Source organism: Camelus bactrianus, chromosome 4 (assembly GCF_048773025.1).
Source record: "Camelus bactrianus isolate YW-2024 breed Bactrian camel chromosome 4, ASM4877302v1, whole genome shotgun sequence".
Classification (NCBI taxonomy): Eukaryota; Metazoa; Chordata; class Mammalia; order Artiodactyla; family Camelidae; genus Camelus; species Camelus bactrianus.
In genome coordinates this window covers 89438542-89452149 of record NC_133542.1, presented here as the reverse complement: position 1 = coordinate 89452149, position 13608 = coordinate 89438542, and the positions used below count along the sequence as shown (strand labels likewise).

The window sequence follows — 13608 nt, the reverse complement described above, 5'->3', positions numbered from 1 at the left end:
GTTTGCCTTGTATAACATCAGAGTGCAAGGTAAACAATGAGATGGCAATTCAAAAAAAGCAAAAAAAGTTTCTATTTTAATGGCAGAATAGAACCCAAAATAACCTAAGGTTACTACCCACATTGTCTATATACAAAAATATTTCAAAAAGGAGTAGGTGGATTTGGGATTTGAATCATAGCAATCTCCAGAGCCTGTGCTCAAAAATGACAGCGTCATGCTTCCTCTTTAATCTATCCTGTCATGCCATCGTTTCTTTGAAAAGTAGTCATTCTGCTTGCACTGTTTCCACCATGACACATTTTTAAACAATCTAGTTCATTTAAAGCTCTAAATACCTGTACTACAGAAAGTGCTAAACTGTCAGCAATTATAAAATATAACAAGGTAATCATAAATCAGAATAAAACTATTGTATAAAATTTTTCTAATGTTAGGCTATAGCTTAATACTATCTATGGTCCTCAAACCCAGCTGCAAATCACTTGGGACCTTTCTAAAACGTAAAGTACCAACATCCATGCCCCATCCTAGACTAATTAATCAGAATCTCTAAAAAGTGGGGCCTAGAAACCAGTATTTCTTAAAAAGCTTCCAAGGTAATGTTATTTGTGCAGCATCCAGGTTGGATACCACCCACCACTTGACACAGAGGAATTCAATAAATATGTCAGACAAATGCATTTCTGTTCTGAGTGGGACATTTTATAAGGTATATGGCAATTTGTCTTGTGACAGTTTGTTACATCCTACAAAAATTTCTGTAGGACTGCTATCAGCTGTGGAATATTTCCGTCATTATATTTATGAGTATGATAGTGTATACTTCTGCACTATTTTACAATAAGCATATTTTACTTCTGTAACTCTTAGTAAAAGATAAAAACATTTGATAATTACATTTCATAAGATACAGAAGCTCGAAACATCAGTCTGACTTCTGTCCAGAAAAGATAAACTATACTAAATTATCTAACAAGACCATAAACCACGTTAGCCTTCTTTCTAAGAAACAAAACAAAACCAGTTTCTTCAAACACCCAGGAATATAGGTATGTATATGTATGACTGAACTATTATGCTGTACACCAGAAATTGACACAACATTGTAAACTGACTATACTTTAATAAAACAAACAAATCAAAACCCCAAACACCCAGGAACACCAGGGCTGCCAGGACAGGGCCTATAAGGAGACAAGCTTTACTGCCCCCTGCAGGCTGCTGCTGAATGAGATAACCATCTTACTTTCCTAACTGCTAAGGTTCTACTAAATGTGTTTTCTAGGAGAAGAGACATCTAAGAACAGTCATTGTTATTAATAATGGTGAAAATCTGAAAACAACCTAAATGTCCAACAATGGACCATCAGCCAAATAAATCATTATAATATATTCAGAAGATAAATTACACAACCGTGAAAAGTCATAAATTTGAAAAATACTTAATGATGTGGAAAATTCTTACAATATAAATACTAAATGAAAAAATAAGATGAAATGCTATACATGAGTTTGCAAGTATATTTTTAAAAAATAGGATGTGCATAGAAAAAGAAATCTGGAAGAAAACACACCAAAATTAGAAGCTGCGATCTCTGTATTCTGAGATTAAAGATGACCTTTAACTTTCTTCCTTAGACTTTAGTATGTTTTCAAAATGTTCTATGTTGAACATATGACCTTTTAAATCAGAAAAGCAGAGTTATTCTTTAAAATATCTGTATTTTGATCTCCCCATTCTAACCTTCTCCCATTGCCAAACAAATGCATATTTAATGAGATTACAAGGTTGATAGCACAGAAAAGCCAGACCTTGAGAAGCACAACAAAGGACAGGTAAAATGTCAATACAAAGGAGAAAACAAAACACATAAACCCTAAATTAACAACAACAACAACAACAAAAAACAAAGAGGAAGTGATAGGTGTGCTGGGACAAAAATCAAAGAGAAAGAGAGAGTTCTGGATCAACTGGAACACCAAAGGGAGAAGCCGTCCCCAATCTCACAGTAACTCTGGGAGGAAAACAAGTATAAAAGTTAATTTACCCTATGTCACAATGTCACAATCTTTCTTGAGGACAGCCCAAAGTGGAGGATAATTATAGAAAATATAGCTGACCTTTGAACAACATGGGTTTGAGCGAATTTTTTTCAATAGTAAATACTACAGCATTTACTCTACACTACCTGTGGTTGACTGAATCCACCCACGCAGAACCATGGATACAGAAGGCAGACTGTAAGTTATACTTGGATTTTTGACTGCGTGGAGGGTTGGTGGCCTGATCTGCCACCACCCCTTTACTCATGTTGTTCAAGGGTCAACTGTACTTTGAATTACACCCTAATAAGTCCATCTTACCAGCCAGTCTGAACTTTATTTTTCACCTGGGTGATTAAACTGCTATTGGTAATCAATAAACTACTCAATTTAAAAGTAAAAACAAATCCATTTTACATCCATGTCTGACTTAAAACAATCTTTGGAATATAACCAGAATCTGAATTAAATCAAATTCTTTTGCTAATGAAGGCTTTCAATTAAGCAAGCTATTTTACCTGTGTTTCCCTTTTCATCTTCTCGGATGTGAAGATCCTTCACAGATGTCTCCAATTCTAGAAGATCTCTTAGGTCTTCCTTGTATACTTCTATATAAGACACTTTTACATTAAAGTCAATGCTAGGATTTTCAGAGATGTTTTGAAATATTTCTTGGATAGCACGAGGAATGATACCCTTTTGACCCTCCACAATTGAAGCTGAAAATTTAGGAAAAAAAGCATATCTGAAACTATAAGAAAAGCTACAATCAACAAATTTACAATCCATAAATTAATTTTCTTAAATTTCTGTTTAAAAAAATTTAAAAACCAAAACTATAAATTCATAGGCAAAAGTTTTCATATGCATGCCCTTACTCAAAATGTATTCATGTGCTCAATAAATATTTATACAGTACCTACTATGTACCGGGCAGTATTCTAGGACCCCCAGAAACATCAGTGAATAAAACGGGGGAAAAAAATCCCTGTCCTTATGGAACTGTACTAGGAGAGACAGACAACAGCAAAAAAAGAATAACTGGTACATTAAAATAGTGTTAAGTAAGCTTGCCTGGAGGAAAAAATAGGGCAAGGTAAGGGGGACTGGAAGTGTGACTGTATTTAGGTGGGCAGTGCTTGCAGTTTTAAATAGGAAAGTCACGATGAGCATCAGGAAAAGCTGACATTTGAGCAGAAACTTGAAAGAGGTGGCAGAGGAGCCAGGCTGGTATCTGAGTGTCCCAGACAGAGAACAGCAAGTGCAAAGGTGCTAAACTGGTGTGATCCGGAAACAAGGAGGCCATGTGGCTGGAGCAGAGGGAGCAAGGGGAGAGTGACGGGATGAGGTCGGAGGGGTGACAGAAATCAGAGCATGTAGGTCTTGGTAGACCATGATAAGCTTCAGGTTTTTTCCTGAGATGAGAGCAACTGGAGCAGAGCAGTAATTTGGGATTTAAAAGAGACCACTCTGGCTGCTAGGTTTTACTTCGATCATAGAAGGGCAGGGGTAGAAGCGGGGAGACCACTTAGGAGACCAGTGCAGTAATCCAGGAGTTAAGAGGGCTGGGGGATGGGATGCACGTGATAGAGGCTCACACAAGGGAAATGTGAGAACTGACCAGATTCCAGATTATGTTGAAGAGAAAGCCATTAAGATTCACTGACAGATTGGATGTGGAATGTGAAAGTGATGAGCCAAGGATGACTTCAAGGTTTTGTCTTCAGCCACGGGAGTTGCCATCAACTGACATGGGGAAGAGTGGGTGTTGAGTTGGTTTAAGGGGAAAATGGCAGAGATAATTTTTTGACCTATTAATCTTGAGCTATCTATTTGGGATACAACTGGAAAGGCTGAATAGGCAGTTGGATATATGAGACCAGAGTTCAAGACAGTGTCTGAACTGGAGGTAAAAAACTGGAAGTCAGCTAGCTACATACAGACGGTATTTAATGTCATAGGGCTGGATGAGATCCATCACTGCCTCTTCTTCTCTGTCACTTCCATAACTCGGAACACAGATGTAATATTATGAATGCACATAAGACACTCAGATACTGAATGTTCACAGCAGCACTATTCACAATAGCCAAAAGGGGGATACAACTCAAGTGTCCATCAACAAATGAATGGTTAAACAAAATGTGACTTGGACATACAATGGAATATTATTCAGCCATAGAAAGGTATTAAGTTCCAGTACATGCTACAACATGGAGGAGACCCCTGGAATCTTTATGCTACATGAAAAAAGCCAGACTTGGGAGAACAAATACTTTATGGTTCAACTTCTATGAACATCTAGAAGAGACAAATTCACAGTTAAAGAAAGTAAACTTAGAGATTACCAGGGGATGGTGGGAAGGGGAGTTATTGCTTAATGGGTACAAACCTATTTGGGGCGATGAAAAATTTTGGGAAGAGTGGTGATGGCTGCAAAACACTGTGAATGTATTTAATGTCACAGAACTATACTCTTAAAAATGGTTAAAATGGTGAATTTTATATTTACTGCAATAAATGGCTAAAATGCCAAATTTTGTCTTACATTTATTTATTTAACTGCAATTTTTAAAATAGTAAAAAATATTACAAGATGAAATTTAGAGTAAGTAAAAGAATAAATTGGGACTTAAGGGTAAATAAGTTTCTGTAGGCCAGTTTAGAAATCTGCCCACCATTTTTAGCACTGTTCCATGGAAAATATAGTCCAAGCCACAAAAAGGTGGCTTATAAATGAACCTTAAAAACAACTTACTTCTCAGTCGAAGATTACAAACGTTTAGATTTTTGGCAACAAACACCTTGAAAAGCTGGACCTTATTAATTTGGACTGCCTTTCACTTAATTTAAGATGCAGGATTGCCATCGTGTGGCAGGTACAGGAAACTGCAGGTTTTTCCAGTGTGAAGCAAAGCGAAGATTTCCTCTTGGAGAACTTCCAAGAACTAGCCAATAGTACTGTCTGTAAACTCCAGTATATATATATACGCATTCTAGATTAGCCAGAATATAAGACTGACCAGAACTAGTTCATTTACTTCCCACTTCAACAGATGAAAACCCACAATAATTCATTCAGAACACATCAGAAAGGTGAACTTCAAATAATACTTACAATATTTATTATAAGTTTCAACATGTATTTTGGTAACCTAAATATCACATTTTCAATGCCACACTTATATTCCTGAAACAGACTATTTCAGAGAGAAACTGTAAACGTTAACACCTCAACAACCACCATTTAGCTTTATAAACTATTTAAAGAGTATGCAAACAGAAGTTTTTAGAGAAGATTATACCTAGTAAAAGTTGGTAAATCCAAGGTTCTGAAAGGCAGGGAAATGAATATTAGTTTAAATAAGCATCATATTGAAAAATAAGAGATTTTCATTCTGCCACAGTGTCTTGTATGGTACCTAGCCACTGCAAATGCTCAATAGATTACTTAATGGAGGAAAAAACATTATTTCCATGGTCAATAATCAAAAAGCAGATGACTGAACCAGAATTAGTGTCCTACAGACAACCTGGGAAATCAAAAATACTATTTTCACAAATACACCAAGGAATGTAACTTCAAACAACAAAGTGCAATTTTTCACAACAAAGTGCAATTTTTCAATCTATCACATGGCAAAAAAAAAAAAAAAAAAATTGGGGGTTCATGATTTCCAGTAAGTGGCAAGGATATAAGCAAATAAATGGCTTTCGTATATTGGTGGTAGGAATATAAAATAGGCATATTTTAGGTATTAAATACATCATTAAATGAACAAATAACAACAACAAAACAAAAACTACATGCGTGAGTACTTGTAATATGCCTAGAATATGTCTAGAGGACTCTAGAACATTATTTCCTGGGAATGAGAAGAGCTTTCATTTGCTTAACTTGATTTCTTAAGCATTATTTGCAATTTGTTTTACAATGAACATTAATCTGTTTAAAAAGTAGAGGAAAAAACATCAAAAACTGTTCCTAATGGTGATCTATTTCTTCTGGCATGAAATATTTTACAGCAGTTAAAATATTTTAGGATTATAGATAACTTGAATAACTTTTTCCCTTAGGGAATTAAAATTGCATTCATGGCCCCTTAAAAAACAATATAGCCATAAATCAGTCACCAAGCTCTGAAAATTTTAAGACTCCTATGAGTAAAAGGAATAAACTGAGTCTTAAAGATCATAAAACATCTGCCAATCAAAAAAAAAGTTACACTTTTCAAGAAAACCCACAACTTGTAGTAGAAAAACTGAATTTAAAAAATTTTGAGACCCTAAAATAATCTAGCATCTATAGTCTCTTAATACTGTAATAACAGTGATTCTAAAAATCGGGAAGGGAGAGGGGGTACTGGGCACTTACAAACTTAGAATCTTTAGAATAAGGGCTTCCTCAAACCACAGAGCCACCCTCTAACCCTCCCCACCAATCCCTGCATGTAATGAGAGATGTTTCTGAAAGTCACATATTCTATTTCAGAAGCATGAAAGAGGAAAACACATTGAGTCATTACACATACACAGAACACTGATGATAATTTAAATAATAACAAATATGCACAGCATTCCAAAATTTGCTTTTAGTAAAAAAAAAAAAAAAAAGCAATATAGTAAATGATCTCAACAGAGGACTTGGCTTTCAATCCCAGCTCTGTCAGCAGTCACCTAACTGAGAAAGCCCTTCATTGCTCTGTGGATGGAAATCCTCAATTATAAATGAAGAAAAATGATTTCCAAAGTTCCTTCCAGGTCTAAAGGAAATCCTATGATTCCATCTTTCCAAACTAGAATTATAAGCAAGAGAAAGTATATCTCAAATGCTCAGTTTTTAAAATAGGAATCTGTATGTATGCATGAGGTGCTAGATATGTTAACTACATGTTTCACAGTTTCAGTTTTACCAAATCATTACACTGTACACTTTAAGTATTTTACTATTTTATTTGTCAATTATACCTCAATAATGCTTAAAAAATAAAATAGAAATCTCACTAGAAAATTTTTAAGAAACACTTTAAACTACATAATAAAATTCTCCTACTGCCTCTAAGTCCTGGTTGCAAGACTCTTAACATTTACAATATTAAAAGATGCAGAACCTGATCATGTTAACTCATTTCTATTTTAAATTCTATTCAAAATGACAAAGCGTTGCTAGAGGCAGACGTTGGCAGGTAAGGAAATTGGTGAAGGCGGTCAAAAGGTAAAAACTCCCAGTTATCAGATACTTAAGTCCTGGGGATGTAATGTACAGCATGATGACTATAGTTAACAATACTATACTGTATATTTGAAAGCTGCTAAAAGAGTAGAACTTAAAAGTTCTCATCACAAGAAAGAAATGTAGCTATGTGAGATGACTGATGCTAGCTAAACTTACCCTGGTGATCATTTTGCAATATATACATACATCAAATCATGATGTGGTACACCTTGGACTAAGACAATATTACACGTCAGTTACAGCTCAACAAAACCAGGGGGTGGGGGGGGAGACACAAGAAGGGCTGAACACTGAACATTGTCTTAAACTTCTTTCCTCAAGCAAATATAATCATAAATTGTTTAATGGCACTTCCATATTTAAAACCAAATCTTTCAAAGATGATCTTCTGAACACATCTGATTACCCTATTCATTATTTCATTCGGTCAATATGCTGAGCACCTACTATGTGTCAGGCACAGTAGTATTTTAGGTTCTTTCTAGTGTCTCAAATAAAAGTCAAAGAGTATGAAAATCTTACCAACATGGCCTCCTCCAATGGTGTATGTCTTCCCAGATCCAGTTTGTCCATAGGCAAAAACTGTTGCATTATAGCCCTCAATGAGTGACAACACTAGTGGCTTTATACAGGTATTATAAACTTCGTCTTGAGTGGAATTTTTGCCAAAAACAAAATCAAAAGTAAAGATTCTATCTCTCCCAATGATAATTTGTTGGGTGTTTGGAATAGCTCTCACACAAGCTTGATGATTATGAAGAACTTCTTTGCACAGCAGAGGTCTAATTCTTACAGCAACTTTTACTGGTATTTCCTCCATGGCAGCTTAGATTTTACTAAATAGATTTTCTACTTAATATTCAGTATCTAGTGTGAGAAACATCCATTTTATGTAAGATCTGGACCCCTGTGTATCAAAACAAAAACAAAACTTAATTATCAACTCCTCTATCCCAAAAAACTAACCATCTTCTAAAGCAAAGTCAATTAGAGCAGGTTTTGTTCCAATATAAGAGAGCTACAAAGATGAACTCTGTCTTGAAAAAGTATCCCTATACTTTACAGATTTGCTGCAAAATAATCTAGAGTATGGGAGCCATGAGTTAGAGTATGGTGAAGCAAAGTTTTAAGTGCATGAAATTCCATTATGGCATTTCTTCTATAGTGGTAATACATTTACAGCTCATTCATCTAAATATTGGCTAACTGGGGAGCTAGAAGAATAAGGCAAGGATATAACTGGGTAATTGTACACATGTACACAAGTACTAAAAAGCAAACCCTTGTACTAACTTTTATAGCTATGTACCGAAAAATAAAATCTTTTTGTCACAAATATTAGAAATCAATTCGCGAAAATAGTTTTAAGGATTTCTGTAAGTTAATGTAAATTTAAACCAAAATTTTTATTCAAACATAATCAAAACTAACAGAAAAACTACTTTTCTACTCCTAAATTATGTTGTACTTATTTCTGAATATCTCTGGTGGAATAAATACTTTAAAAATTAAATTGGCAGCTACACTTACAATGAACAACCTGAAAAATAAATGTAAGAAAACAATTTCACTTACAATAGCATTAAAAAGAATAAAATACTCAGGAACAAATTTAACAAAAGATGTGTAAAACTTACACTTTGAAAACTACAAAATATTGTTGAAAGTAAAGGAGATCTAAATAAATGGAAAGACACCTAATGTTCATGGAAGACTTAACATGTTAAAATGGAGATAATCCCCTAAATTGATCTAAAGATACAACAGAACACCTTTCAAAATCCCAGCTGACCTCTTTGCAGAACTTGACAAGCTGGTCATAAAACTCATATGGAAATTCAAGGGACGTAGAATAGCCAATACAATGCTGAAAAAGAACACAGTTGGAGGATATACTTCCCCAATTTTGAAACTAAGCAACAGTAATCAAGACTGTGGTACTGGCTAGCATAAGACAGACTTAAAGACCAATGGAAAAGAATTGAGAATCCAGAAATAATCCCCCAGATTTATGGGCAACTGATTTTCGACAAGAGTGCCAAGACAAATCAATGGGGGAAAGAGCAGTCTTTTCAACAAATGGTCATGGGACAACTGGATATCTACATGTATAAGAGTGAAATTGAACTCTGACCACACATCATAGACAAATTATACATATTAATTCAAAATGGTTCATAGACCTAAATGTAAGAACTGAAAACATGAAGCTCTTAAAACATGGGAGTAACTTTTTGTAATCTTGGATTTGGCAATGGTTTCTTAGATATGACACCAAAATCAATAAGCAAAAAGGAAAAATAGATAGAATGGATGTAATCAAATTTAAAAGCCTAGGGCCTCAAAGGACACCATCAAAAAAGTAAAAAGACAACTCACTGAGTGGGAGAAAATATTTGCAAGTTATACATCTAATAAGCATTACTATCTAGAACATATAAAAAACTATTACAACTCAATAGTAAAAAGACAACTCTGTTTAAAAGTGGGCAAAGGATCTGAAAAGACAGTTCTTCAAAGATGATATAAAAATGGCCAATAAGCAAATGCAAAGATGCTCGACATTATTAGCTATGATGCTATCGGGGAAATGCAATCAAAACCACAATAAGATACCATTTCACACTCACTAACACAGCTATAATCAAAAAGACAGATCATAATTTGTGTTGGCAAGAGTGTAGAGGGTAAGGAACCCTCATACACTCTTGAAGGGAATGCAAAATGATGCAGCTGCGTTGGAACAGTCTGGCAGTTCCTCAAAAAGTTAAACACTGAGTCATCATTTAATCCAGCAACCCCATTCTTAAGATGTGGCATCTAAAAAAAAATAACATAAACGAATGTATTTACAAACCAGAAATAGACTCACAAACATAGGAAACAAACTATGGTTACCAAAGGGGTAAGTGGTGGGGCATTGGGATAAATTAGGAGTTTGGGATTAACAGATACTATATATAAAACAGATAACAAGGTCCTACTGTATAGCACAGGGAATTATATTCAGTATCTTGTAATAACCTATAATGGAAACAATCTGAAAAAGAATATATATGTATATGTGTAATTGAATCACTTTGCTGTACACCCGAAGCTAACACAACACTGTAAATCAGCTATACGTCAATAAGAAATAAATAAAATAATATTTTCAGCACTATTTGCAATGGAAATGTTAATTAAGGCATACTGAATATTCACTAGCCTTAAAAAAAAAAACTCTGCACCAGTACTGTGCATTTATAATTTTGTGAGTAGATAGTCTGAAAAGATTCACAATAACAGAAAAGATTTACATCACACTAGTAAGGGGCCATTGAGAGTAAAAAAATATCAGCTCCCCTGGGCTGTGAAATCCCAAAACAGAGTCAGCAAACTACCTTTAATGGCCAACAAAGAGATGCACCTAACCTTGGCAGTTTTAATCATTTTAGTGAAATTCTACACTGAAAAAGTACTCATAAACATGGCAAATCTTTTCTTGGATTCTAAAGGACTCTACAGTCATTTGGTACTGGAAACTTTTCCAAAGAAACTACAGGGATACAGTATGACTTGATTCCTCCAGATGTCTCTGAACACCTATATTACAGTTTTCATCATAAAGATTAGTTTAGTTTTTTTTTTTTTAACACCATTGAGGGAGGCAGGGAACCAGGTAATTGAAACTCAGACCTGTTGTTCACCGACTTCTTTAAAGTTTAAAATTAACCTATAGCTGGCCCTAGAAAATGCTTCCGCTTGAGTAATGGAAAAGGCTATTTTGTGGAAACACAAAGCCCTGACTCAATTTAATATATATAACCACACTGTTCAAGGGTTTTGCTTGCTCAGCCTAGCTTAATCACATTGTTCCAGGGTCCCTAGTTACCTGATCTTATTTTTGCAGAGTGTTTGTTCCACAGAGCAGAACAAACTGGAAAGCAAGCAGGAAAAAACTGCCAAGGAAAAGAAAACAAGAAGCACCAAAGAAGACAGATAAAAGGACCCAGCCGAGACCCCAAAGTAGGGGTTCTTACGTCAAGCCACCTGAGCTCACAGCTCCTCCACTTGAGTGTCTTCAAGGGTCTCTGCCTCTTTTCCTTTTTTGAGCAATAAAGCAGCTTTCCCTTTTTCCCTTTGCCTCTGTTGAGAATTCTTTCTCAACCAGCAAGCAAGGACCCACGCTTTTGGTGGGCTTTCTAACTTGGGACTCTAGCCACTAACATCATCATATTAAAACAAAAGTCATGGTCTATGTTAAACTAAACCTAACTACTCCCAACGAAATTGCTAATAAAAGACGCCAAGTGTAACATGTTTTTACTTTCTTGGTTTTCTTAATAGGAACAATCTGGCTACAAAAGCAATTGAAATCCACCTACTCTAATTATTAAAAAGCGACAATAAGCAGATGCCTTGCAAAAAAATTAATATACGAGAATTGAAGCTTAAAAAAATAGCACTTCTTCAGATTCTGATCAATTACAGCCATCAGAAGCAAACGTCACCAGTAAAGGTAAGGAAGGGTGAAATCTGGACGGTAATATTTTGGCATACTCAATGGAGTTTTGAAATCTGAGCAAAGGAAAGAGAAATATTTGACCCCTGATGCCATGTCATTGATCAGAAAGAGGTATTTCCAAATTCCGTTGCTATCCTTGTCTTTTAAAAAGTAGTGATTGTCTAAAAATCGTGGTTTGTTAGTAATAAATATTCTTGTGAGAAACTTTCTGGCAAATGGATAGTGAATCTCATAAGGATCCAGGAAAAGGTCCCAAATGCATAAAGAACTAGATGGAGAAGAAAGCAAGTAAAGAGGGGGAAAAAGCAAAGCTTTTAAAACTTGGAGAAGGCAAAGTTTTGTTTGAAAGATGTTTCAAAAAAAGAATCTGAGTACTCCTTTCTCAATTATCACTTGCTCTAAGGGAAGGAGGCTTTCAGACTTTTGCAGCGCTTAGAATGCACCGAAGTTTCAACACCCGCAACGGAAAGGAGAGGCCTGCAACAAAACGAAACCCCAAGGAGGGTGGACGGTCCCATCCCTCTTCAGGTCCCGCAGCTGGAAGTATGAACACAAGAAATACACAGGATCCGATTCAGTGGGCCTCGGCCTGGAGTTCCCGCGCGTCCCTATTCCCCAGGCCCTTCTACCTCGAGGGGCACCAACTTCCCCCCGCCGCTCGCCGGGGGTCCCAGCATCGACCCCAGGCTCCCCCGGGGGCCGTCCTGGGCCTCGCCGGGGTCCCCGCCGCCCCCGGAGCCACGCAGCAGCGGCCGGGCCCCCTCCTCCCACGGCGGGCTTGGGGCAAGGGCGCGGAGGGCGGGGGCGGGGCCGGCCGGCCCACCACTCACTCACTGGTTCGAGGAAGCCCGTCTCCGGCGGCGAGAGCAGCGCAGGACTTCTCGGCTCCGCTTCGCCGCGCCGCTGCTAGAGCCGCCGCCGGCGCCTTTTGTTGCCCCGGGTTCTCCCGGCAACGGGCGAAGCCCGCGGCTGAGGCGTCTGGCCGCTCCCCTGACCCGGAGCGGCCCAGCCCGCCCCGCCCCGGCCCCGCCCCGCCCCGCCCTGCTAGGCCAGGCCCCGCCCCTCCCCGCGAAGCCCCGCCCTGCCCCATCAGGAAGGAGCCTAGAGCCCGCCGCCTGGAGGCCCGCCTCCCAGATTCCCTCCAAAGTAAATACCCAGGGACCCCTCAAAGTCCTGAGCCGAAGTAACTCTCCCTGAGTTTATAAGATGAATAGGAGAAAGATTCACGTTGCTTTCAAGATATTAGCTACCAGTTCTGTTTATTTTTATTGAGGTAAAGTTCTCGTAACATGAAATGAACCACTTTAAAGTGTACAATTCAGTGGCGGCTTTAGACATTCACAATGTTGTGCAACCATCACCTCTATTTTCAAAACATCTTCCTCAACCCAAAAAGAAATCCCCATACCAGTTAGCAGTAACCCCCATTCCTCTCTCCCCAAGCCACTGCCGACCACTAAGCTGCTTCCTGTTCCTATGGCTTTACCTCTTCTGGGTATTTCATCTTATTTATAGAATCTTACAGTTTGTGACCTTGAGTCTAGTTTCTTTTGCTAAACAATATTTTCCAGATTCAACCGTGTTGTACCATGTATCAGGACTTTTATTCCTTTTTGTGGCTGAATAATACTCCATTGTATGGACATACTACATTTTATTTATCCATTTATCAGTTGATGGACATGTGGGTTGTTTCCACATTAGGGCTAATATGAATAATGCTGCTATGAACATCCAAGTACAAGTATTTGTTTAATGTCTTTTTTCAGTTCTTTTGGGTATAGACCTAGGTATGGAATTGCTGGATCATATGGTAATT

At 37.2% G+C, this 13608-nt stretch overlaps 1 protein-coding gene across 18 annotated transcripts in view; it reads right to left on the bottom strand.

The window, feature by feature from the left end:
* Positions 1-12762, bottom strand: part of LOC105078782 (G kinase-anchoring protein 1) — a 134706-nt gene extending 121944 nt beyond the window's left edge. For 13 of the 18 annotated variants that reach the window (XR_012506761.1, XM_074363103.1, XM_074363108.1 and 10 more), the window contains exons 1-3: positions 12624-12762; positions 7805-8189; positions 2565-2765 (exon numbers count right to left, since the gene is read on the bottom strand). Coding sequence is in view for 17 of the 18 variants with exons in the window: in XM_074363103.1 (XP_074219204.1) it covers positions 2565-2765; positions 7805-8102 (499 nt within the window). In the remaining variant the exon portion in view is untranslated. Of the gene's footprint in view, positions 1-2564; positions 2766-7804; positions 8190-12619 lie in introns of those variants that run through there. The other 5 variants (XM_074363117.1, XM_074363118.1, XM_074363104.1 and 2 more) reach the window with 4 other exon arrangements.
* Positions 12763-13608: the final 846 nt, after the last annotated feature.